At 36.8% G+C, this 27694-nt stretch overlaps 1 protein-coding gene across 19 annotated transcripts in view; it reads right to left on the reverse strand.

Annotated features, from left to right (window-relative positions):
- shep (alan shepard) overlaps nt 1-27694 on the reverse strand; it is a 140593-nt gene that overhangs the window by 6987 nt on the left and 105912 nt on the right. For 6 of the 19 annotated variants that reach the window (XR_011418495.1, XM_070214878.1, XM_070214873.1 and 3 more), the window contains 6 exons: nt 7602-7855; nt 5469-5527; nt 4182-4306; nt 1016-1157; nt 488-858; nt 153-335 (listed from right to left, as the gene is read on the reverse strand). Coding sequence is in view for 18 of the 19 variants with exons in the window: in XM_070214878.1 (XP_070070979.1) it covers nt 153-335; nt 488-858; nt 1016-1157; nt 4182-4306; nt 5469-5527; nt 7602-7855 (1134 nt within the window). In the remaining variant the exon portion in view is untranslated. Of the gene's footprint in view, nt 1-152; nt 336-487; nt 859-1015; nt 1158-4181; nt 4307-5468; nt 5528-7601; nt 7856-23808; nt 24500-27694 lie in introns of those variants that run through there. The other 13 variants (XM_070214879.1, XM_070214881.1, XM_070214880.1 and 10 more) reach the window with 8 other exon arrangements.

Genomic DNA, 27694 nt, shown 5'->3' on the forward strand with positions numbered 1-27694 from the left:
ACACAGCTCACTCTGAGAAGATCGTATAGTTACGAATCTTCACAGTGTCACAAAGCTGCAAAACTCTTTTTCTTTCTTTTCAATCCAGAAGGATTTTATAAGGCAAAGAAACTCGAAAGAAAGAGTTTCGAGTTCAAAGATCGGTGGCTTACAGAGTTGCCAATCTGCAGGGTGGCCAACTGAGGCATCATCGTTCCATATGGCACGCCCGTATCGCCGCTGACCATCATCGAGATGCCGCGGGGCTGAACCTGGTTGACCGCCTCCGGTTTGTATGAGGTAACTCCCAGCTGAGGGGCTGCAGCCATCTGCATGTACTGTGTAGAGAAGGGAGACTGATTAAAACGAGTTTAAAGCTGATAACTAAGCCCAAATGACACTGGAATAAATCGGTAAGCTTCATAAATAAATCAAATAAAATTATAAATACAAAGTAGAATTTATTCCAGTGTCACATACCCATAATGGATGCAACTCCACTACTCACCTGATCATCTACCTGAGTGATCGGCTGGGTCATCATATAACCGGGTATCCATTGGGAGCCGGCCACTGGATAGCCACCCACCTGGGGGGCACTGAAGCGGGAGTAGGGCACTCCGATGGGCGTGCCAACGTTCACGCTAACGCCATTCTGCTGCATAGTCGGATCGTAGGCCACGGGAATCCCCTCCGCGGAGACGTCGCGCCACGCACGCGCATTCGGATCGGGCGTCTTGAAGAGATTCTTCTTTTTGGGTCCGCCATCGGCAAACTTAACCAGCAGGGGATCTTTGGCACCCGGTATTGTGTTACCATTGAACATCTGAATGATTTGCTCGCACTTCTCGCGACTCTCCATGCGGGCAAAGCCAACGCCTAAAAGATAAATTGGGAATAATTATTATAGGTATGTATATATAGTATTTAAAGATATACTTTTAATAACGATGGTTGCCAATTAAATATAAGAATTAAATATTAAAGATATATCCAATAGCAACAACGTTTTAAAGACTTCTTAATATCTACTCACCCTTGGAGTTCATCTGCTGATCACGCAATATTCTGGTCGAAACAACTTGTCCGTATTTCGATAGCATTGCCTCCAGATCAGTTTCCTTGAAGTGGGGCGGCAAATTTGCAATATACAAATTTGTGGGATCCTGTTCCTGTTGCTGTGTGGTTGTTGTATGCAATTGGGTCAGATCAGGGTGGTGTGGTGTTGTCGGATGTCGATTGTTGGGTTGTTTTTGGTTGGTTGAAATTGAATCGATTTAAATTGGTTTGTTGGTTTTTGGATGGTGAATTTTGTTGGTTTGTTTGTTTCGGTTTCACACAAATTAACGTTACACAAAAGCAGTTGGCGTAAAAGCATGTGTATTTTATTGGTTGTTGTGCGTATGCATTTTGATGTGTGTAGGTGTGTTTTGTGTATTTGTGAGGTTGTTGTGATTTTTTCATATATATATTTTTTTTATTTCGAGAGAGAGAGGGGAGTAGAGAAATTAAGAACGTAGAGATTTTGTCATTAGTAAATATTCAAGTTGCTTGCCAAAAATGTTTCTGTTGTCAACTCTTTTTGGACTGTTTGTCTGTTGTCAGTGTGTTAGTGTAAGTGTTAAGTGTGCCTGACTCTTGCGTGTGTGTGTGTGGATGTTATGTAATGCCTCAGACTTATCGGATAATACCTAATGCAAAAAGTAGACCTATCAAACTTTTACCCCCTTGAAGATGCAGTGTTTTTTTTTTATCTTTCCCTGAACGATGCTTAATAATAGATGGCAAAACATTGATACAATCATCGATAGTTTAGATTTATTTCGATAGCAAATTTAAAGAACTGGTATACCTTTTTAAATATTAAAATGATTAACAAAATATGTTTTCTGATTGATTGATTTAGTTTTACAAATTGGATAACTCATTTTTAAATCAAGTTATATTACCACAAATGTTTATCAATTTGTAAACCCTTTAGATATCGAAAAAGTCGACATTATTTACTATCGATGTGGTTCAATTTAATGATTTGCCATCCCAAATGCTTAATTAAGTTAAATACCTGCTCAGTAATTATGTCTTAGAGTTTAATGAGATCTGTTTGATTGTTATACTTAGAGTTTAGATTGTATTTGGTTTTTGGTTTTGATTTTTGGCCGGCACAGGTTTGTAGCAATTTGCGTACTCAAACAACAAACTTTTGTAGTAGGTTGAAGTAGTAGAGGTTGGTTATATACTTTGGCTGGCTATAACTTCAAAATACGAGTATACAGTTTATACAGTTGAATATACAGATTCAATATATAGAATATCAGATATGAAGAGAGATATACTATACGCTAGTTGTACTGTTTCTATTGATATGTACGTGTGAGTGTTGTTCAACTCTATAGATTACAATCATTAATGCCTACGGAATTACGTGTGGTCTGTGTTTTATTTGTACAGCAAACTTTCCATTATTTTGTTGGCTATGTTTTGTATTTTTTTTAATGAGCCTTTAATGCCAGCGGATTATAACGTTGGGAAAAAGCTAACGACGAGAGGGGAGTGAAAAAAGTTGCTAAGCTCTTCGAATGAAAAACTTTTTGATTTGTTTACAAATTATTAATATGCACGAATGAATGGCCAAAAATTGAAATTGATGCCAAATACCAGCTTCCTACCAGTAAGCCGCTGTAAATGGCTGCTAATTATTGATTACAATTTACGACTTAAATATTGGGATGTTTAGAATGTTCTCCTAAAATAAAATCGGGGATAGAAAATTTAAAAATATGACTTTCTCTACTTAGATCAATGAGTTATTCAACTAATATCTACTTAAATTTAGTATCTATAACCCAATTCCCCTTTAGTTACTAAGCTACAATATCTCTTAGGAAGATTACATAAATTAACAACTTTTGGGAAATTAAATTAAATAAGCATTTGAAACATTATTCATTTATACAGAAATATGTTTTTTCTATAAGATGGTAAATTTGGATTCATAAAAATGTATTCAAGTTTAATCTAAATACCCAGGTTGTTTAAAATAAAAGAACTAGTATGTAAGATTTAAGGAGTACCCAAATTCTAAATCTAACTTGATGAATATGGCCTGAGCTAAATAATGATTTTATTGGGGGTTTTGTATTGGATATACTGCATTCTATTTATGTTCAAATAAATACCTTAGGAAAAATGTTTTACACTAAACTCTAAATATACCTGTACTGTGTGTACGCTTAATGCAATTAATTTACCAAACAAATCCGCTAAAAAACTTTTGATTGTTCTCACTTAATGTCATTTTTTTGGGGGTCATATTTCAACTGCTAAAGGAAGATTAAAGAGAAGGATTATTTATTTTATGACTTTCAGCTTCATAAATAATATGAACTAATGAATGCCATTAATAAATGCATTTATTCTCAATTAATATGGAAATGTATACTAACAAAAAAAAAAACTGTATTACGCTAACAGTTAAACTACCTCTATGCAAAGAAAGACAAACACAAGATAATAAATCTAAAAAATGTTTTGAGGTTTACTAAATATTTATGTTTTTGTCTATATAGTCGGTTATATAGAGAGATATTATGTGTGGTTTTTGGTATACGACAAACGGTTATACAAAGAGAGTTTTTGGAACAACACTACGAACTAGAGGTTGGGGGAATTGGCATTGGGGTTATCATCGGATTGAGGTTTTTAGGTAGGAGATTAAATAAATCAAAGATAAGGGAAATATTCACACCCTGCGGCGTGAGAAGATAAATATTTTTAGCTCCTCGTTAATTTAGTTATATACTGTCTGGCTTCTCAGGAAGTGGTAACCCAATTATATCGTAGGCTTCGTACTTATGCTCATAATAAGGCTGCCAAAACTATAAACAAAAATTTAATTTAAATTACTTGACAGTTTAACTGTTATTTGTTTTGGCAAAATTTTTAGTGAACATGAATACTAGGCCTTAACCAAAAACAAATTTCAGCCTTAACAAAACTAAAATAATAAAAAGTTTGAGGCAGCTTAGGGGTCAGTACACAGTAAACGAAATGCACAAATGACTGGGGAAAAAAGGGTTCGGGAGATAGGAAAAACAAGGTTTCGGAAGGGAAGTTTCGGGCTTTTTTTCTGGTTCTGGATAGGATGGGACATTTTTGCGGTGTGTGGGGGGTGAGTATTACTTGCATGCAAACAAACGTACAATGGCCGGCCTATGAAGCACCCAGATACCCACTTTGGCCATCTGAGCTTGCACGCCCTTCCCCTGCAATCCTTTTACGGCGCACTCGGCGAAGGCTGGCTGCTCGAAGTCGACGAAGCCGTAACCTGCAAAAAAGCATATTTTGTTTTTGTTTTTCGTTGTTGTTTTCGTTTTTGTTTTTTATTTTTTTTTAATTTTTTGTTGTTTGTTTTTGTGTGTTGCGGAAGGTGGGGGGAATTTTATTTTTATTTTTTTAATTGCATGTATAAATATATATATAAATATATTTGCAGAGACAGAGAGAGATAGATAGAGAGAGAGAGGAGGAAATGTTTATTTATAGTCCAACATTTGGTTGGCACACAAATCGAAAATTGAAATTGAATTCAATCAAGAACCGAAAAAAATAATATGTGAATTTTCGCATTGGGTCACGTGCAACAAAAACAAAATCGAACAAAAACAAAATATATTCGTTCAACAAGAAAAGAGGAGTGGAAAAAAAAAAGAACAGGTGAAAAATAAATTAATAATTAATTTAATTCAACTTAACTGCTAACTCAAACAGAAACTCTTCGAAAAAATAGAAACAAATCCAAACGTACTCAATAAAAATATATTTATATCGATACACGCACACACATTGATAGAGAGCAGTCTTTTATATAGGATACACTATTTTTACAGCTTATTCAGTTATCGGGATATTTACATATTATCGTAAGTAATCGTTATTATTATTAGCATTATTTGAGTGCATCAGTAGCAGTAGATATAGTATTTTGTAATAGTAGAGTGGAATGCATGAATGACACGATTGCGAAATGATCAGGAATCAAAATCAAGAAACTCAAAGTCAGTAGAAGGAAATGAAGTCAAAACTGCTTATGCCAATTATTTATTTCAGAATGTAAATTAAACAAATTTAAAATATATTGAAATGATATGAATATAACTACATATCATAACGAACGAGCAATAAATGGTGATCACTTTTAAAAAATCAAAAGAAATGCAAAGTGTTTTTCAAAGTTTTCGAGTGTAAATAAGAAATATTATGAATATTACTTCCAAATAAATTAAAATATTTTTTCGAAAAACACTTTGCATTTATAAAAGAACAAAAGTACTTACAAAATCAATGAAATTTCAGTTTTTGGTTTGTTTATATTTTCTTTTCTTGCGTTTCTTTTGGATTATCTTTTTTTACATAAACACATACTAATAATACTTATACAAAAACACACATAAATAAAATAATGATGAGAATGGTGAAGAAAAAAATACCTTTACATTTGTTTGTTGTTTTATCTAAAATAGCCTTGGTTGATATAATTGTTCCGTATCTGAAAGTTGTAAACAAGAAGAGAGACACACAGGTGGGTTAAATAGTATTCCGCATTAAATGGACGACAATGGCATTTTGTTGTTGCATGACAACAACAGCGACTGCAAAGAATGGATAATGGATAATCAGATTATAAACACATTCATGTCTCTCAGGGCTCAGTGTTTGTGTGCGTGTGTCTGGTGCCACGTGCCATAATATTTATATACTCTATATTATATAGGATGGGGTAACTTTAAGAGTTAAGGGGGTTGCCTCTATGAGAAAACCTGGTTTACCTTACCTTAAGCAATTAAAGTGTCATTAAAATGCAATTTTTATGCTCGTGCCCGCCGAAGTAGGCAATGGAAATTTTCACAACCCTTTAGCTATCTTTTTCCCCATTTTTCCGAGGGCGTTACATTGCTCATTTATGCCTGGCAATAATTGACTTAGTCCGTGTGTAATGCCCATGTCCCTCTGCCTGCCTGCAGGGTAAAATTAAATCGATATCTTCTTAGTTACACTACTAGTAGTTCCCCTTCCATCCCCCCATAAATACTTAGTTATAATAACATTAAAGCCCCGCTTCCCCACTAATAAGCCGCTTATTTTGATTGCCTGTGCAGAAGCAGGAGAAAAGTAAAGCTGTGCGGTATAAAAAAAAGCAAAATAAATTAACCTTCAATTTAATTACTTGACTTACAAACAGGGGAAAGTGGTTTGGGATCCCTTTTCATTACGTTTCTTTTTATGTTCGTGTGACGCCGCAAATAAGTTATTTTTTATGCATAAAAGAAGTGGCCAACATTGCGTATGCGTAATACGCACATAATACACATAATAATACGTTCAGTGGTTTGTTGTTGGTACCACAAACCACAAAAATGATTTCCTCTTTGGATACCGAAAAACAAATTTTTTCTTTACGGATTTTGATAAAGCGTGCGCACTAATTAGTGGATTTTTGTTTAGTTTTGCAGAAACTTGGCCTCCTCGTCTCGTCGTCCATCAAGAAGGTCAGGGGTTAGTTGCTTTTTTGGGGGTTACTTTTTCGGGCCGCAGGATGAAGGATAAAGGATGGCGGGCGGGGGTGGCTTTATGGAAACGCAGCCAAGCGGAATGGACTGAGGCTAAGCTGCTCATTAGCAGCGGGATTTTGGGGGTGGTGATGGTGGAGCGGATAGGACGGCGGATGGAAATGGATTTCGGGTTCCGTTTCGTCTCAAAAACACACACCACATCACTTTACTCCACTTCTCTTCTACTCAGTGGGCGCAAATCAATAGTTGGACACACACATTTCGAATTAGTTCATTTCGTATGGATGGCATTTCGTATGCCTGATGTGGCACCAAAGATACGATACAAACGTATCTGTAAGATACAGCTTGGAAAATATAATGGAAGAAAGAAATGAATACATTTTCATTTTACAAATGTATTTAGTATCGGAAAATTGTCACAAGCCAACAATTTCTTTAAGAGATTTGAAAAGGAACTTATCTTGGTTGCTTTGTAAAGAAAAAGCGGAAAATACTGCAATATTTGTAGTGATATTTAAATGTTTTTAAATAAATTTAATTCCCACAGCTTCTATTTGTTTTCCTTGTTATTTTATAAATTTATCAAGGTTGTTTAAGCAATTAATTCTTAACTAATAAAATACTTTTAATGACATTTTCTATAGTACATCGCAATACATCCCACAAATAACTAGCAATTCGTTTCCCTTACGGCCAGTTATTAACGTTCAATTAAAATTGATGAAGATGCTTCTTGCTCAAAGGCATCGCATCATTTGCTTCGGTTCCTCAAAGGCATTCCCATATACGTATTGATATATATATTTCAGCCCAGTGAAAGCCCCGAGCAGCAAAAACAATTAAAATGAATTTGCATAATGGCCTTCTGCCCAGGGAGTTCTGTGCTAGATGGTAATGCAATTTAATGCGATAGGTTGACCGCAGAGACAAGATACAAAACCGCAGGGCAGGCACACGCACAAATCACAGAGAGAGAGGCCTGATTGTAGTATCTATATATCTGAATATCTGATTTTTTTTCGAATATGTTCTCATCCTGGTACTCACTGTGCACACATATTAACTAGATCCTTGTCGGTTGTGCCCTGCTGCAGTCCGCGAATGTAGAGATTTGTCTTGGACAACTGCTCGCCGCCCTGTTGGTTTTGATTCTGTACCGTGCCGTTGGGACCCATGTTCGTGTTGGTGTTCGTCGTGTTGCTCAGGCTGGTGCTCAGCGTGCCGCTCTGGGAGCCCGTGTTCGAGGAGCTGCTCGAGTTGGTGTTGCTCGGTGAGGCTGCCGTCGGCACTCGCTGACCGTACTGCAAGAGATAGAGATGATATGGCTATAGTATATCTGTGTTATCATAAAAATTATACATTTTTTGATATTTTAAATTGGTTAATGTTTTATCATGTTTACGAAATTCGAATTCGAAGAAATTCGGGATACCATTTGAATTTCATAGAAACTAAAATTCTTATCGAAGAATAAAGTGTTTTCGAAATACCCCTTAACAATATTTATATTTTTTCATATTCCCTAATAATTATATTTTTTGATATTTAATAATACTTTTTCTTATATATTTATTTATATTTATTTGTTTGATTTAATAATATTTATATTTTTGGTAGCAAAGCTATTTGGTCTAAGAAACTACCGATATCATTTTTCTATCATAAAAACAATTTTATAATCCAATTCTTATCGAAGAAAAAGGTAATTTTAAAGTATCCCCATATCATTTCGGTTTATTCTTGAACAGTTAACATTTTTATTTTCAATCATTTGCGATCCTAGTTGTTTTGTTCATAAAACCATCAAAGAAATATCAAAGTGGCTCTGCCATTTGTGTGGCAAATGATAGGTGGTCAAAGGAGTCCATATTCCCCATCGATTCCCCATCTATGGCCCACAACTGTAGGCAATATTAAAATGTATAGTGCAAAAGTATGTCGATAATATTAAGCGATTTGGCTCCCACAATCCATAGATTGGGAGTGGAAGAGAACGAACGACAACTGGAGGCAGTGCAAGTATTTTTATTGAAATTCCAACTGGAATAGCTGCCATTCGAAGTTATTGAATGCTGCTTGGCTCACACAATGGATAGAGATGGGGATAGGTGAGGAGATAGAGAGAGCTGTAGAGGTAGTTGCAAGGATAAGAAAGGGACAGGACAGGCAGGCAGGCACATTGGCATGTTGACGACAGCCATGACGATGGCGTTTTTCACTTAAAATGCCACACATGTGCCAGAGGGACACGAATAAAGAAGAAGGATAGGATAGGACGACGAAGCTCGAGCTTTGCATATAAGGCTGCAGGATATTTGGCAGCTGCAGTCGAAGGCGTTGAAAATCTATAAAATTTGTATGCAACAAACAATGGCTCCACACTCACATACCTCCGTATAACCCGTAAAAGTCCAACAAACTTTGCCATTGATACATTTTTGAAAATTTGCCAAAAACATTATTTTATTCGCACAGCAGCAGCGGCATCAGCACATCAGCGTGAAATGCTAAAATATGCAACCAGCAAAAAATACTTCCACTGCAAATTCCCAAAAAAAAAAAAAAATTGCAAACTGAAAATCAAGCGAAACATTTTTTTGTTGGATTTTTTCTTTTGTTTCAGTCGGGGCTTTGAAAACTTTTTAGGCAGCCGCAAAATCCATTTGCATAAAAACCACAGAATTTTCGGGGGGTTAGGTTAACTAAAAAAGTTCTCGCTAATTGATCCGTGTCATGATGACCCCCCAAATTCGCTTATGGCTAATACTTCCGTAGGTCACAATTTGATTTGTAAAAAAATGTAAATCTGCAGAGGTGCCAGAAATCAATTGGTATTCTACAAATAAAACACAAAATTTGATTTGTGTGTTGGAAAAATACCCATTTTTTGTACTCCATGTTGTTTGTGAATGTAATTTAAAGCCAGTTACATAAAATGAATTTTTAACGACCATTGATTGAAACTTGGTGCATTTTTTATTAAGTGCTTTAAATATATTAATAAAGAAATTATCCACGAGCTAGAAAATTATCGATATTTTCGATGTTTCACAATATAATTTCGATAATATCGAAAAATATTAATATGTGTATATTTTTTAAGCTCTACAACATATACTTGATTTTCTGAGTAATGTGAGTAAACATGTGTTTTTTTCCGTACATATTTTCTATAATATATAAACAGACGTGAAAGTCACGCTTTGGCCAGCAAGCAACCAACACAAATCATAAATTCAGCTCTTTCGCTATCTCTCTGGGCCAAGTCCAAATAAACTTTGACTCCCCGAACTCGTTAAGTTGCTCTACACTCCACATAGTCGTCGTCGCTATCTAGAAGATACATTTTGTACAGTTTTTCCTACGAAATTGCTTCCTTTCTTCTCTCTCGCATGCAAAACATAATTAAATAATAAATTCAGCCAGCAATTTTTGTAGTCAGCAATTGTTTATCTGTCGTACGTTCGAGTGAGTGTGCAAAAATACTTAAGCCAACACTCATACGCCCTGTATGCCAATGAACTTTTCTCTCTCTCGGCGTTTTTTGCCACTTTAGCGCTCTGCCTCGTTGCTTGTCTGATAATGAAATTATATCGTTCTAATAATTTTATGCGCACAGCAACGACGGACAATCGCATAAACTACAAATTATATACTATATACCATATAAAATATATATTGTGGTTTTTATCTATCTGTGTATTCTTATGTGTGTCACGCCAAAATGAGCAAACGACAACTTGGCTGGCCTTTTTATTTTATTTAATTTTTCTGTTCGTCGGCTTAGCTTTTTTTCTAGTTTTTTTGTTTTTTATTTATTTTTTTTGGCAAAAAATTGCGTCATTTGCAAAAAAATTTCACGCTGCGAAATCTGCGCGGTTTTTTCGCTTTTTAATAAGTTATCTTGTCCTCCGTTTTCGCCGGCTCTTTCGCTAGCTATTTTTCTACATGTTTCTCATGCTTTCCTCTTGATTTCTGATTTTTGTGGCCCACACGTGTCTTATGTCTCTGAGACTTTGGCCAACTGTATTTGAGCATTTGAGTGAGCAAAAGTTTATGCACATTAGCACGGTAGTTTGGGATATGTTAACCTTTTTGCCGCTCCGCTCGCTGTTATTTATGCGCATTTAATTTGTTTACTTATTTATTGCATTTGCACGAATGCGAAAAGAAGAAGCGACAGCGAAACAAACTAAAAATACAATTTAATGGCATAAGCTAAACTTTTTGATTGCCCCGCCCGATGGCAGCGATGGGACTCAAATGAAAAGAAATGAAAATGATGTCGTCGTCGATTCGATTCGATGACGATGACGATGGCAGAACACGCAATTGTTAATGGCCTGAACTTATGACTGTTCGTTTGTTCTGCCATTTGGTTTTCACTAGATTAGACAAAGGTTTTTCGTTTAACCAGGGGATGACGATGGAGTTGAGTGGTTGGAGAAAAGGCAGTTCAGGGACTTTGAGAAAGGGTCAGGACGTAAGAAAACTATATTTTATGAAGAGGAGGTCAGAAGCTTGAAGGAAATGACCCTTATAAATCGATTATTAAGATTGACAGCTGGCACTTTGACTTTGTTCTGTGAACAATTTAAAAGAAAAGTGGCCAATAGAATAATAAATCAAGAAAAATTATGTACAGAAAAAAATATAAATCAAGAAATAAATTTATAAATAATATGTTAAGATATATTACGTCAATAAATTATATCAAAAATATTATACAAAGACATATTATATCAAGTAATATTACAAGTGATATAATAAGTAAACCCAATGGAATAATAAATCAAGAAAAATTTTATCGGGGGAAACAAGAAATCAGGAAATATTTTATCAAGAAATAAAACATTGTTGCGTCAATAAATAATATATATGAAATATTTTATCAAACAATTACATTTCTTATACAATGAAATAGGATTTTTCCTAGAATAATATCTTTCTTCTAAATCAGGCCAAAGCCTTGTTTGTTTTCTCTACAAAATAAAGTTATTAAAAAACACTTTTAACTTTTAACATGTGACATTTTCTGTGTGATTAATGCCCCACCAATTTCAATCGCCGCATCATCTCCATGCTAACATCTCCATTAAGAAGCCATCAACAATTATTAGCCGCAAAACCACCGAAACGCATGCGGAGAAACTCAAAACCGAAAGATCTCTGAGATCCGCTTGAAAGAGTCACGTGCCAGAAGTGTGAAATTCCAAATGGACTTGTGTTTGATTTATGATGTCTCCACGACATGAGCGCCACACATAAAATATAATTCACTTAAGCCGTGGCGGCGAAGTCTTTTCTTCGGTTTTCTTCGGAGGGGGTCCCAGAGCCCCTCCACTGCTAACCCCCTTCTAACCCCCTCTTAACCTCTGGGGCCTTGAGTAATAAATCAAAATGCAAAGACCAAAGACGCATTCGAAATATGGAGTGCTGCACTCATTTTCAGTCACTAAATCAGTCGCCGCATAAATCCACTCCGTCATGATTAGTGACAGATATTATTTGTCCAAGTGCTTGCCGGCCTGCCTGTCAAATTTGGTTAGCATATGTAGGTTGAAATCCAGCCGAAAACCCCAGAAAAGTCCCCCCGAAAATATGAAGAACTGGCCATTGACCCAATGTGAAATGAGGAATTATGGGGAGTCAAATTAGAGCTCTGGCTGCGTGTCCGCTTACGATTCGAGACGTTTCTATTATACTTGAGCGGATTTCGTTTTAGGAAAACGAAACGAAACCCCTTTGGGAGGAGGGTTACTGCTCTGCAAAACTCATCAAATCAAGGGAGCCAAATCCAGCTTTTCCTCTGTGATTGGGGGAGGGTTTTCCTCCTCCTTTTCCAAGAGCATTTCACATAAAAAATGCCTCTCACGTGACTTATATAAATTAAATGCGTTTTGTGGAAGCTGGCATGAAAATGATAGACGGAATAGATGGATTCATTTGCTGCTGCTGCTTGTGGAAAGGAAATGTTGGGCGTCAGATAACAGTCAGCAGGAAAAGCGCCCGGAAAAATTGGGGGTGGTAAGAGATTTTCACCCCCACCACCACCCCCAATAATCGAAGCAAGTCATGGTTTTTCAGGGAGTTAAAGGAAAATATTTGACATGCCAAAGGCAAAGAATTTCGAATTATCTGCAGGTGGAATTTTTCCAAGCAGCAAAAAAAAAGGAATTATGAAATTTTTTCTGCTTTCGAAAAACAAAAAAAGTAAAGCGCTTTATCAGCTCTAATTCCCTTGTCATACGGAATTTCCAATTTCAAATTATAGGCAGTACTTTCTTCTAGCCGGTCAACGACCCATTTCCATAATAATTATGATTTATAATTTCTTTGTTCTTTTGTTTCGGGCCAGACCACCAGAAAAAGTTGATTAAACCTAACCGACCTTCTAACAAAAAAAGAGTTGTATAATTTATCTGGTCTGAAAAAGAGTTGCCAACAAACTTTTATAATCATCGCGATAAGACGACTGCAAATTGCTTCGTGGGTGAATCTAATCAAAGAAAATTTATGAGCTTCTTCCAAGAAATTGTATGCAATTCTAGTGACCCCATAAATTAGTCCAAACTCAAGTTCACATTTATAAATAAATGTTCTTGATGTTTGGTTTTTATAATATTCGTATAAAAACATATACATTATGTATTTTTATTAATATAAGCAAATGCTTATATTTTATTCAATGAATTTCTGTCAAAAAGAAAAAACCATTTTAAATATTGTGGCTACATGAATAAAAGCATTTTTCGTTTTTTATTAAATACTTTTATTGTTATTGCCACATTGTTGAGTTAAAAATTGACACTATATGGACAAGTGACCGTTTTCCTTTCAGGTTTTCCTCGATTTTTTCATTTTCAGTTCAGTTTGCTTTGCCAGCATTGCGAGTTTATTGGCTGACACAAATTTGCATTGTTTTCACTTTGTTTTATTTTTAAAACGAAATTCGCTTTGTTTTGCATTTTATTTGAATAATAAATATAAATAAATTGTGCATAACAAGACGGGGGAAAATTGTTGACAAATTTCACAGTCTTGTTAAGCCTTTTTCTAGATGAGATGTATATATATTAATTTGCATAACTTTGGATACCTAATCAAAGGGAATCACTCAGACCTCTGATTGTGACCCAAAAAGGGGGTAAAGAAAAAAGAATACGCAAGACTTTAATCAAGCGAAAAGGTTTCTGTGTTTGTTCTACGTGATTCGGAAAAGGTTGAGCAGGTTCTCTACTTCTTTTTTTGAGCGGCATTATCTTAAATTGGAAGTCGCAATGAGCACGTGCTTTGCTTGAAAGCAAGAAAAAGAGTAGAAGCGAAGCGAACTCAAAGATAAATTGTCTAAACAATTGTAGAGAGATGTATCTAAATTCCGTTGAAGTTGTTTAAACAGCTTTTTGTGAGAGGAACATGATGGTTTTGTTATAACTCTTTTTAGATTGTAATCCTCTTGCATGTTATTATTATTAATGTATAGCCAATTCAAATATTTTTCAATCATAATTATATCAGCAAATAAACGTGTACATACGCCCCTTTTGAAACCATAATCACAATGATAATAAAAGCCACAAATGTTGACTACGCTTGTGTACATTGGAAATGCTAACCGTCGGACCCACCGATTTCCCCATTTCCCCCTTCTCTTCACCCATTTTCACTATCCAAGTTAACCGCAAACATTTTGTTGCACACACACACAGAGTCACATACAAAAAGGCAGACGGGAAAAAGTATCTGGCAGATAGCAAAAGTCATGTCTGAGTTTTGATATTGAAATGGGCAGAGAGGAAAAATGTGTGTGTAACCCGACAATGGGTCGCAGTTTAAATTTCATGTCAACGCCAGATACTCTCGAATAGCTCGAGATACAGATACTATATATACACATATATAATATATACATGTAGTAGATGAGATCCCTTGAGTGGGTGGCAGTGGTGCGAGGGCGGGCCTACGCAAATATGCGGAATATATATGGAGAGCAGACAGACTTTCGACTCAAAAGCAGCAGCCACTTGGCGACAGTCGCACAATAAAATGCAATAAATTTATTGAATTAAAGCAGATAACTCAATTGAGTGGACAGGCCAGTGCCAGTAGCCCAAGAAGAAGATGCCGGGTAGTCGGACAATGCAACTTGGCATTTACAGACAAAATAAAAAAATAAACATAAAAAAAGAAAGCGAAACAGATGAGTCAAGAACCTAAAGATGGGAAATTGCGGTAAGGAAAGGAGAAAAGAATTACATGAAAGAATTTCAAGCCATTCAAAATAAACATTGTAAAGGGGAAAATATGCGTATTCAATGAAGGTGAATTCTTGATTGTAAAAATACAATTCTCGATTTATAAACACTTAACTTCTAAAGAGAAAATATTTAAACGTAATTCAAGAATTAAGTTCTTTAAAATAAAGAATAAATTCCTTCTTACCATAATTTTAATATTCTAGGGGTATTTCCAACTTCTTGACTTTCCATTTCTATCCTATTCGTGATTAGGGCCATTAAATCATAACCCATTGACCAAATGAACACTATAGACGATAAGAATGGCCATATCGATTGTGAGGCTACTAAAAGCGAAATGGAAAATGCGTCATCGAAAAAGCTGTTTTAATATTCATAATCAGACAGAACCGAACCGGTTGTTTCTCAACTATTCGCACTGATTGCATTGCTTTAACTACCTGACAAAAGATAACACGAAATTCTGATAAACATTTATCGATACGAAAAAAGGTGAAAGAGAGAGGGGGTCCTATAAAAAGAAAGAGTGAGGAAGAAAGGGACAGCACACAACAAGAAATTTATCGCCAAAATGGAACACTAAAAGCATTTTAGCGCGATTAGTCCAACAAGGGGCAACAAAAATGTGTATATATATGTATATATGGTATATAAAACTTGGCCAGACAGATTGGTAGGGAAAATGGTAGGAGTAGGGGTTATGGTGGGGTTACAGCGGGGTTAAAAGACCACCGACCAGTCTGCTCTCTCTCTTTGGGGGCTCCAAAGGTCGGTCTCCAGGTCTCCAAAGCGATTGTCTGTTGGCATAATAAATTTTAGCATTAATTGAGTGTATGATTGAGCCAGAGTTTCGTCTTGTTGTTTTTGTTGCTGTTCTTGTTGTTTTTTGTGTAGGTGGATTGGACAGCAGCAGCAAGTAAATAAGATTTTAATTGAAGCTTTTAGCAGGAAATGGAATATTAATGGAAGCTGCTGATGAACTTCTGCAGCTGATGCAGCAGCAGCCACTTCCCCAGAAAAGATGGGTGGAGCATAAAAAGTGCCTCCAACTTCCCCCTCCTCCATCAATGATAAAGCTGTAAATTGCTAATCTAAAGTCAAAGTTCATCAAGTTTATATCAGAGTGCATTTGTCATTTGCATGTTTCTGTTGCTGCTGCGACAAAAACTTGCAGTAAAGTTAGTTATAGGCCCACTGAACCGAAAAGAGGAGGGGCCATCACAGGTATTTCCAGGTGTAATATCACCTGATTGGCCCAAGGGGGCATCTCTCATAATTGCTCCTGTCAATTTTGTATACCAAACTCATTTCTGCAGAAAGGTTAAAGCTTGATTGGCATCTGGGCAAAAGCAGACTGGCAGTCTCAATGAAGATTGAAGTCTGGAGAAAGGAAAAGGGAAGGGGAAGATGAGATGGCCCTACGAAGGGCATAATGCGATCAAATTAGTTGGGCATGTCAATCAAATGGTAATTCAATTCAAAGTATCCGGCTGATTAAAGTGTTAAAGCAAGTCGATTATAAATATCAGAGTTCAGAGATATAAAACAAAAGTTTCTTAAGATGAACAGTGTGGAAACCTTTTAGATGACCTTGAAATAAAATCGTTATATTCGATATTTTTTTGTTTCGATAATATCGATGTTTTTTCGAAAAATATTAAATATCAAAAAATATTGAAATGTCGATATTGGATGATATATGATGGATTTGAGCTATTTATATTGTTTTTCTTTTTTTGGGGGATAAGTTTTCCCACATCTTTCTTATATCAAGCGACCCACAATATCTCTTTTACAATAAAAAGAACCTTTCATATTTCAGACTTTGTTCGTCTGGCCTCTGCAACTCAAGTATTTTTATATGTATACGATATATAATGTTGGGTTATTATTACATATGATATATGGCGCGTGATATTTACCAACGTTGCCACATTAGCAATGACCACTAATCACTGAGAGAGCGGGGACCGGACCGAAACGTATTTCTGCACTTGGGTAAAAAATAATTTATGTGACAACGTGCAGAAAACTCAGAGTGTGAGTGGGTGCCAAAAAGAATAACACAGAGCGGAGAAGGGCAAGGGGAATATGGCCAGTAAAAGCAATTGCAAATAATAAATCAAATAAAGCTGCAGAACGTGATCGGAAGCCGCAGTTAAAGAATGGTCAAGTTGGTTTCGGACACCCAGAGAGCGGAAAGTACGGATAGCATAGCATATATACTATGTAGGTGATTCCGTCCGTATCTCTCCCTTCTACCTTTTCATTCCCCTTTTTCCGCGATGTCTGCCAATTAAACACAAATATGCTGCATTTAAATTGAATTAAGCTCGAGGCGATACAATGAAAAATAGCAACAACAATAACTCGGTTCTTTTTCGCTTCTCACTCCTCTTCAACAGTTTTAACTGCACAGAGAAAAAAACACAGAAACTCGAACCTGACACCTGGCACATAAAAAATTCAAGTTATTCAGACTTTGAGATACGGAAATAACATTTAAACTTTTGAACTAGTTACTTTTTTATATCTAAATAAAATGGAATATTATAAAGATGGAATCATTTATTTAATAATAATATTATTCATAAATATTTGGAATAATTATGAAATTTTTAATATTAACATTCCTAACTATTGAAAACAATGTTTCGGAATTTTGGGCTCGAGTTATGAAAGATCATTTTGAGGATCAATTTAAGGTTTTTATTTTTTTGTTCCACGTAGAGAAGTACCTACTGTTCTCCCCATTCTCTCTATTACACCTCACTTCCCATAAATAATGAATGAATCAAGTCTCGACGAATGCGTGTGTAGCGGAAGTAACACTTAACTCAAACACGAGCACGAGTCGGTTCCAAAAGATGGATGAGGGTGATGCCCGAGGGGAGTGTGGGTAGTATTTAGGGATGGGGGGAGGGCTTTTGGGAGGCAGAGCACTTCACACACACACAGACTCAAACACAAGTGTCAATCACACACACTGCCATAGAAACACGGACAATAGCAGCCCGAAAAGTGACAAAGACAACACGTTTTGTGCAGCAAAAAGTTACAGTGGCCTCTTAAAAACCCATTGCCATCTCACTCGCACACGTTCTCTAAAGACTGAGACTTCTGTTTCTCTATGCGGGTATTTAAATTTAATTTGCAAGCTGACAAAAAAGAAAGCAAAGCGGTTTCTTGACATCTCCCCCTTAAGTGAGTGTACGAGTGTGTTCCTCTGTCTCTTTCTATTCTCCTCCGAATGTCTCTGTCCCTCTCTCTCTCTGTCTCTGTGACAGACAGGAAGTGCAAAAGTGTGTGAGTACCTCCCTTTAAGAACCCTCTACCCATAGCATATAGCTTTCCCATATATGGCTACAAAAAAGGAAAACTTAGCTGAAAGCAAGTCAAGTCAAGCACAAAACCTAAAATTCTGCTGGCTGTCTGTCTCTCTGTCTTTTGCCTTTGTCTCTGTCTCTTTCTCTCCAACTATCCCCCGTCTCTTTCGCTAAGTGGTTTTTTGGTCAGGCTACTAACGTTTTAGGGGGTCGTCGTCGAAATGAGGGATATATGTAGTGTAGTGTGGTACCAAAAAGGATGGTAAAGTGACAGGCTTTGTATCTCCATTTAGTGCAAATTAGGAGGGACAACAACATTTACTGAGGTGAAAAGCCCCCCAACCAACAGATTTTCAACCTAATTGAACTGTTCAATGGGGTCTGGTGGGGGGAGGGGGGAAACCAAAGAAGGGGCGTCGAAAAAGGGGGAAACAAAGGATAATGAGCAGGCAAATGGGATAGCAAGGTACTGAAGCGAGGAAAATGGAGTAGGCTTTAGTTGGATAGGCTTGAATTCGTTTCTCATAAATAAAAAAAGATTTTTAGGAAGGAAAAAAAAATTTTTTTTCCAAAAACTTTTAAAAAGTATAACTATGTTTTTTGTATAATACCATTTTACCTTATCATCGTTTTTGTTACAAAAAATACAACTTCAAAAGCCACCAAAACGTTTATAGCAATGAAATGCACGGGAATTCCCCTGGAAACTTGTCATCTAGATGCCACATGTCATTGCACCTGCAATTGTTTTGACCCAACTTGAACAACTGGGCGCAAACACAGATCCCACACACACACGCAATCCATTAACAATTAGTCAAATGTGAAACGGCTTCATTTCCATTATCATCAACGTTTTCCGACCCTCCCCCAACCCCCTGAAAATTTTTCCCGACCAATTCAAACATCCACCTGACCACTCTACAAAATCAACACACAAAAAGCCAGAAAACTGGAAAACCAGAGCAACACAGGTTGCAACTGTTAAAGGTGATTGCTGCTGCTCTTGTTGTTCTGTTTTTCTGTTTGTTGCTGCTTTTTGGCCAGCGATTAATGGAGGAAAATACACAAAATGTTTTATCACTCATACGCCACATGTGCCGGCGAGAAACAGAGATAGGGCGAATTTCGGAGCGAGACAAATGTGTCCCCAGTGCAAACAAAACGCCTACGTTAATTACACTGGCCAGCAAAAGCCGCGGAATAAACGAACTTTAACAACTAAAGCAAACTGATGCCTCTGGCTGCGTGTGTTTGTATTTGTGTGTGAATTGAAAATGACTCACTTCAAAAGCAAACGAAGTAAAATCGAAACACACACAATAAAAAAGCAAGAAAAAAAGCGCAAGCGAATTGACCTTTAAAAGAGAGAAACGACAGGAAAACAAAAACCATAAAAAGCACCTGACAACACTTTTGTGGCCAAGACAAAAGCGAACCACTAAAATTCAATCATCTTTGAAAGAAGCTGTAAAATGCGGCGGAAGGAAGAAGAGGAGGAGGAAGTCCAGAAAGAGAAAGGTAGATTCCGATAAAAAAAGACGGCAATATGTAGAGATGGAAAAAATATCATTATTTAACAAAGACTTTAAGACATGGCCTAAAACTACTACCATATTTTAAAAGAGAATTTATATATTTTTTAAACTTCTTTAAATTATCCCAAAATTTATCTAATTTGAAAATATAATTTACAGAAAAGCTCTTTAAATAAATTTTACTATACCAGTTAAAATTAAAAGCAGTAATTTCAAATTTACAATATTAAGCCTGACTTTATATTTTAAGCCCTGATAATACATTTTGTTTAAAAGTTCATGACAAAATCAGAAATGACATGAGTCACTTTCAAAGAAATGTCATAAAAACACGCCCCAAGTAAATTTATCTTTAAAATGTTTGCAAGAAATTAACATAATCCGTAGCTCGCTTTAAAACCTCAGGGAAAAGGCCTCTCCCTCTCGTATTCCCACTAGGCACTCTCAATCTGATTATGTACATACGCCCTACACTTTTTCCCCCCAACCACTTTCATTCCTCGGCGTTGACTCACTTTTATAAAAAAGTTTCATCAGCAGTCGCGTCACTTGATCGGTGGTATATATACGTACCTACATATATAGTATCTATCGCTCTTGTTTTGTCAAACAGTTGACATAATATTTTCTGTACTTTTTTCTACAACTGATAAGAGAAAAATATTTTTTACTCTATTTCAGTTTATGGACAATTTGTGTTATCGCCGGGGGCTGACTAAACTAGATATTGTTATCGGGGGAGGAAAATGTGTGCCGGGGGCTATTTTTCGCCACCCCTGCCACTCACTCTCTCTGCAATTTCCCATATATTTCTTCATAAAATTCCAGGAATTCACCATCATTCGTTTGAAGTTTATTAGATTAACAAAATGGTTTTCGTTTGGTCTGTAAACTATTGTACAAGTTTTTAAAAAGGGGAAAAACACATTTTTTGCTATCGCAAATGTCAAGTGAATTTCCGATGAAAAGGAAACTTTAAACTTGATGGTCATTCGAGACTTTTTTTGTGGTATGATGGGGGAAAAGCCAAAGGGCCTTTCATGACGCATCAAGAACTAAAATTTGATATTTTATCTAAATGGCTTTTTATTTTAATGTAAAATATTGTGTTTCAAAGAAAAGCTCTCTAATATTTTTCATAAACATGTTCGTTTATCAATTGATTGAAATCAAATGGAAAATTTTGAAAATGTTTGTTTGCATTTCTCTTCATTTTGTTTCTGCCCCTAGGCTTGTTTTTTGTCTGTATTTTATTTCCATATATTTTATGCGTTTTTTATACATTATTTGTCCATTTTTTACGCTAGTCGCCCCTGTATTTTTATTTACATTTTCTTTTGTGTTATTCTGTTATTATTGCTGCGTTTTATTTCGATGGATTTGCATTTTTGAGCACGTACAGAAGTTCACACCAACACTCACACACAAACAAAAAAAAACGCTTAGCAACCCCCGCGAATAAAAATACGAAAAAGTAGCAAACTTGACTAACAAATTGTTCTGTCCGATTCTGCTCCTTTTTTCCTTTGGGCCAGGAAGTCAACACCGCGCGATAAGTGCAAAGCAAAGCGAATACAAGCATAGAGCGCGGGGGTGGATAAGGCCGGGGGAATGGGAGGTAGGTAAGCAAAAGGGAATATGTAAATCCTGAAATTGCCAACAAACCATAAAAAACGCTGCGGCCAAAAAGACATAAAACAGATGAGCCAGGCAAATGCGAAGGAAAACCCCGAAAATTCTTAAAAGATGAAGATGAGCAGGCTGCAAAGTAGCACTTGAAGAAATTCGAGTATTTTCTAATATTAATTGTTTACTATTTTTAGGTTATAGCCCAACACGTTTTAACATTAAGAAAAATTTCAAATGCCTTTATTATGGTATGTTGAAAATGTTATAGATTAAACCTAAACTAAAGATATACTTTTAGAATAATTTAAAAATTACAACCTACAAAAAAAATCTTTTTCAGAGTGTTTTATCAATACAAATTCTTTAAAAATCGTATAAACAAATACAATTTATATATTTTACATTTAATTATCTCAGTGCAATCCTGAGTGGGTGGTTGGGCTAGTGGGGTCACAAGGAGGGATGCTTCAGCTGTTTAAGGACATGTGCCGAGGTGAGAGTTCACAGTTCTCCGCTCACGTTCAGCATCTTTGCTTTTTTTATTCCCTCTTCTTATTTGCGCTGCCTTCCTTATATTTTTTACAACTTTTACTTTGTTACAGAAATAAAACAAAGAACAAAGTGAGGTTTTCTTTTTGGGGGTAGCTGGGTGGCGAAATAATCCCCTAAGGCCCTGGGCCAGGTTAACGATGTTGTCTGCTCGCCTTGTTTTTGGGGCGTGGGAGGAGAGGCGAGAAGAGAAGAAAGAGCGAAAAGGATACTATATAGAGAGAAGAAGAAGAAGGAGGGTGCAATGACTGCAACTTGTTCGCAGAGAAAGTTCCTTGAAGCTGTTAAGAAATTTCATTGTTGCCCATTTTCAAGGGTTGTTTTCATGTCTCACTTTGCCTCCTTTATTCTCCTCTTCCTTTTCCTTTTCGGGGCGAGACAAAGGACCGAAAAGGAGGGCGAACACGAGAAGGGGTGCCCCTAAGCAAGAACCACCAAAAAATGCCAAAAATAAAGTTGCCCTCTTTATCGCACAACCGAAACACAACTACTATTGCAATCACCCGAAATAAAGGCTTAACCTTGGACTTCACAAGCTCAACCGGCACTTCGACCTTAAGGCGTGGCAAGGGGGCGCCAGGAGGGGGTGGCGAAAGGGGGAAGGGTTGGTCGGCAGACTTAATCAGTCGTTGCCTCGTCGCTTTCATATCGGAAAGTATTCTTTGAATGGGGCAAAATTACACTGTCAAAAATAGCAAGTTAGTTGAGATTAAATGCTCGAAAAATTGTAAACAGTATTCACATTTAGAAAATAAAAAAATTCTTTGCTTTTACATTTTTTCTAAAAATGGAGCTTGCAAAATTGTAGCCCTTTCTATATAGAATTTTTAAAAGTCCATAAAAATAATATTTATAGCTATTTACCAATTGTCTAAATTAAAATACAAGCAGATATTGTAATTATCTAATTTAAAAATATTTTTGTTTTTGCATAATTTAAGTGTGGACAACGATTGCAGTGTAGACAATCGTGCATGGCACTACCAGTTCATACACAAACATATTTATATTTGTGTACTCACAAGCAATCTGAATCAAATGATTCGAGGGCTGACTAATTCAAAGGCAGCGCTACTTTATTCGATAAGCGCTAACAAATTGCACAAAAAATCCACAAGAAAAAGGCCATACGCTTTTGTTGTGAAATCTGTTGCAATATGTTTCCCAAAGGAAATATATTTAATTTTATTTTTGGCAATTGAAAAATTGGCACCTGATAACCGATTTTAGATGAATTTTATATTTCAAAGTCACATGACCGTATTATATTTAGACTAATTAAATTTAGAATAGATTAAAAACGCCATATCAAAGTTCAATTAGTTATAATGACAATAGAGATTAACAACAGAGATTATAGACTCGATTATCACCCAATTACTAAAAAAAAAAATCAAATCAATTTAAAAAGGGAAAAATACAACAAGTTCCGTGGCAAAGCATATTTTTTCTCAGTAATTATCAGACGTCACAATGAAAACTAAACAAAAACAAACAAGGAAATGAAGAATTCTTGGAATTCAAACGGGAAATTCCCCATGGAAAGGGAAATCAGCTGATTTTTGAGTGCTCCGCCTCTCGTTTTTTTTGACTTAGTGAACTTTATCTTGACGCTTGGCATTTGTCACTATATTTTTTGTTTTTTATGACTTTTTGTGCAAAAATGAGACGAAAAAGTGGCTAACCTTTAGTCGTTGGCGAAAAAATTCTACAAAAATCTTGGCACACGCACACAACGAGCTTATTTAATTATACACGCCACAAAGAGAGAGAAATGAGAAAGGCAACCGAAAATCGTATTTAAAATGTTCGAACAAACAAACAGACATTGAACTTTATGGCGAATTTCGCGTGTGTGTGGGCGCATTATTCTCATCATTCTTCTTTTTGTTATTAATTCGAGTATGTGTCTAATTTAATATTATTTCGCCTGGGGCAATTTGGTTTTATTTACTTTTTGCTGTCGGCTTCTTTTTGCTGCTTCTGCTGCTTCCTTCTTCTTCTGGCTCGTCGTCTTCTGCTTCTTCTTCTTCTTTACTCTTTTCTAGGCACACGCACACTGGCACACCGGCAAAAACACACACGCACACACACTGGCGTGTTTACAAACTTTTGCGACGTTTTCAAGTGCGACGCTGGCAGCGACGTCGGCAGCGCGGTTGACGTTGGCTTTAACTATTTTGTTCTCCGCTTCCTCTCGCTGTTCGTTGGCTTTTTTGTTGTTTTTTTTTTTGCCAGCGCTTTAATAACTTTCTATTGCTATTTTTATATATTTTTGATGCACACGCACAGACACACACACTCAGGCAGAGGTAGACACGTATGCGCTGCTCTCTTTCTGGTTATATTTTAATATATTTGCTATAATTTATTTTTTTTGCTTCGTTTTGGGGTTTGTTCGTCAGCTTTAAGCTTACGCACACACACACACAATCACTTGGCGAAACAGACAAAACGAACGATGCAAAAGAGACGGCAACTACAGTTACAGTTGTTGTTGTTGTTGCGAGAGCAGCTGATCTCAGAATCGTCGGGAGGTAGTGAGTGGGAGGAGAGTGGGTCTCTTTTTTCTGGAGAACTGGACAAACTTCGCGCTCAGCGAACGGCAAACTGCGAACTAACCGCGACAAAAATGAAAATCAAACTGTAAACTGTGAAGCGAGCTGAAAGCGGAATTCAAACAACGCGCCGTCGACGGCGGCAGCGGCAGAGGCAGCGCGGCAGCGGGCATGCGCAAAGAGAGCGAGAGCGAGAGAGTGCCTAATGAATGAATGAACGAGGCGGGAATGCGGGAAGAGCGAAGAGAGCGGCACTGGCAAATAGTTGTAGAAAAGCGCCGGCAAGCGGAACTCCACTCTCTCTCTCGCTCTCGTTCCCACCCACACCCTTAGTTTACCGGAAAAAGAAATTTCGTTTGCGGCGGGGGTGTATTCTTCCCCAAAAGGCGAGAGCGTACGAGCGAGAGAGAGAGAGGGAGCGAGAACTGCTGTTGACGTCAACGTCTGAGTCAGTGCTGGCTCTGCCGACGCCTCTGCCGCCAGCTCTGCCGACGTTGCAAAGCGCCACCACCCAAAAAAACGGCGAGAAGAAGCAGAACAAACACACGAAAAATTTGCACAGTGGAGTCAAAATCAAGCTTGTCGCAAAAAATATTACTTCATTCATCATTTGGCAAACGCGTTTCGCTCTCTCGCTCGTTTTGCCAATTTTGTTATCTGTGTTTTCCCTTCTTTTTCGCCCATTTAATTAGTGAGAAAAAAATAAATAAATAGTTTGCTAAGTACAGTGGTAACACACTAATTAAAGTTGCAAGATAAAAAAGATTTTTTATTCTCAAAACATAAATTTGGATATTAATTTTTAACCGATTATACAATAGCAACTACCCAAAAATCAATTAATCAGATCATTAAAACAGTTGATTTATCGATTATCCACTGTAAATATAAGTAGTTTTTAACAAGTGGTTTTTTTTTGGCTTGGCGGCACCGTGAGAAACAAATTTGAACGTTGCCGCTGTCTGCCATCCACAGTCTTCTATGAGCCCGCTCCCGAATTTTCCACCACCCCCTGAAAAATCCGCCAGCTGATGAGCTGCTGGTCGTCAATTGCTGTCGCCCTCTCATCTTTTTTGTCGGCTTTTGAAAAAGACTTTTGTTTTGTTTGCCGCTTGTAAAAATAAATCATAAACCGGGGCAACAAACAAACACACGAGCGATGAGTGAAAAACTATTAAATTGGCACCATCGCACCACGAAAAACATTAAAAAATATTATCATGGCCACCTGTCTGCCTTGAATCACTCATTTTCCACAATTTATTATGGAGCCGCAATTTTAAAGTGTTTCGAAAAGACAAATAACAAGAGAGAACGCTATAGTCGGGTGCCCCGACTATCAGATACCCGTTACTCAGCTAAAGGGAGTGCGAAAGAGATGGAGAAAAACTTTGATCCGCCGTAACTTTTTAACGAATGGTCCAATTTAAAAAATTTCTTCTACATTTCGATAGGTATTGATAAACACAATAAAACTGCATTTTTACTTTTCCATAATATTGAAATTTTTAAAATCGTATATAAGCGATTGTGGGCGTTAGAGGGGGCGTGGCACCCTTTTGAAACAAACTTGCGCTGCGTAGGAACTCCTAGAATCTGCATGCAAAATGTCAATCTTCTAGCTTTTATAGTTTCCGAGATCTCAGCGTTCATACAGACAGACAGACAGACAGACAGACAGACAGACAGACAGACGGACAGACAGACGGACAGACGGACATGGCTAGATCGACTCGGCTAGTGATCCCGATCAAGAATATATATAGTTTATAGGGTCGGAAACGCTTCCTTCTACCTGTTACATACTTTTGCACGAATCTAATATACCCTTTTACTCTACGAGTAACGGGTATAAAAATGGTAAAAATGAGTCTTTAAGCTGAAGGAATCCCCTCCTCGTTTTGGCGTTGAACTTTTGGCTAACCCACTTTTTGTAATAGTGAGAAATTTAATATTGCTTTTTGTTTTTTTTTTTTGTGGCTCACTCACGAAGTTTAGAGAAAACCAGTTTGTAGATGGATGTTCAGACTGGAATTGCCCATAACTCACCGCGAATGAATCTTTGACTTTTTGAGAATGTTTCCACTGATTGATTGACAATTTCTTAATTGATAAAGTGGAAGCGAACAAGGGGGAGGAATTTCCATGGAGGTAATTACAAGTGGTGACCGGATCTGATATGTTCTGGGAAAAATATAAAAATATCTATACATTATATCATAAAAATATGAAGTTCCACTTTATAAAACCGGATCCGTCGATAAACCATCAAGCAATTTATATTTTCCATGAATCATTATTGTAATATTATTTCTTACCGTCAAAATTTATGGTATTACGTTAAACAAAGCAAAAAGTCTTTGATAAAGATATGCAAAAATCCCAAAGAGACAAAAGAAACGAGTTAAAGAAAGCAATTTCAATGAGAATAGCAATTTTATGGCTTACATTTTATTCGCGTTAAGAGGGGAACAGCTGAAAGGGGGTGTGCGAATATCAGCTGATAAAAAGCAAAATGCGTTGGCAAAAAAGAAAATCTAGTATGTGGGTTAAGAGGAAGGAGGGGGTAATTCTAGGGACGTGAGGAAGATGAGGGAACAACCATGATAATAGCAAAACAAACGAAACAGAGAGAGAAACAATATTATAGAGCGAGAGGGCGATAGCCGGGGGGGAATTTTCAATTGAAAACGAACGCGTATAAATGCGCCCATATGGAAAAGGCACCCACACATTCGCACTCGCACACCCATGTGTGTGAGCTGGGGAAAATTGCGACTTTGCCTGCTTTTTTATCGGCTTGCGGCATCTCCCCTCCTTCCCCTTGGTTCCATCCTGCATTTTCATGCTGGTCGACGTCTCGCAGTCGACTTCCACGTCAACGTGGAAGCAGCGGGGTGTGAATGCGGCAAAAAAAAATACACACACATGGGATAGGTACACACACCTGGGGGCACAATAATAGATCATAAGATAACCGTGCCACAAAATTAAAATATTTTAAATCCTACTACTACTAAAAAAATTTACGATACTAGGGATGTAAAACATATTTATTTGTATTTTTTCATTAAAAATTAACAGTGTTTTGGCAAACTTTTGATTTATGAACGTTTTAACTTAAATCAATATATTGCGTGAATTTTTTTATAAGATCTATTTTTATTATTTTAGAACTATTCTTCTGACCGCCATTGTTTATATTAAATACATTATCAGCGGCGTCGCGATTACAGTAATAGCAGCGACGCCGGCAGAGGCATCCTCCCCCTCTTTCACTCT

This window comes from Drosophila takahashii, chromosome 3L (assembly GCF_030179915.1).
Source record: "Drosophila takahashii strain IR98-3 E-12201 chromosome 3L, DtakHiC1v2, whole genome shotgun sequence".
Classification (NCBI taxonomy): domain Eukaryota; kingdom Metazoa; phylum Arthropoda; class Insecta; order Diptera; family Drosophilidae; genus Drosophila; species Drosophila takahashii.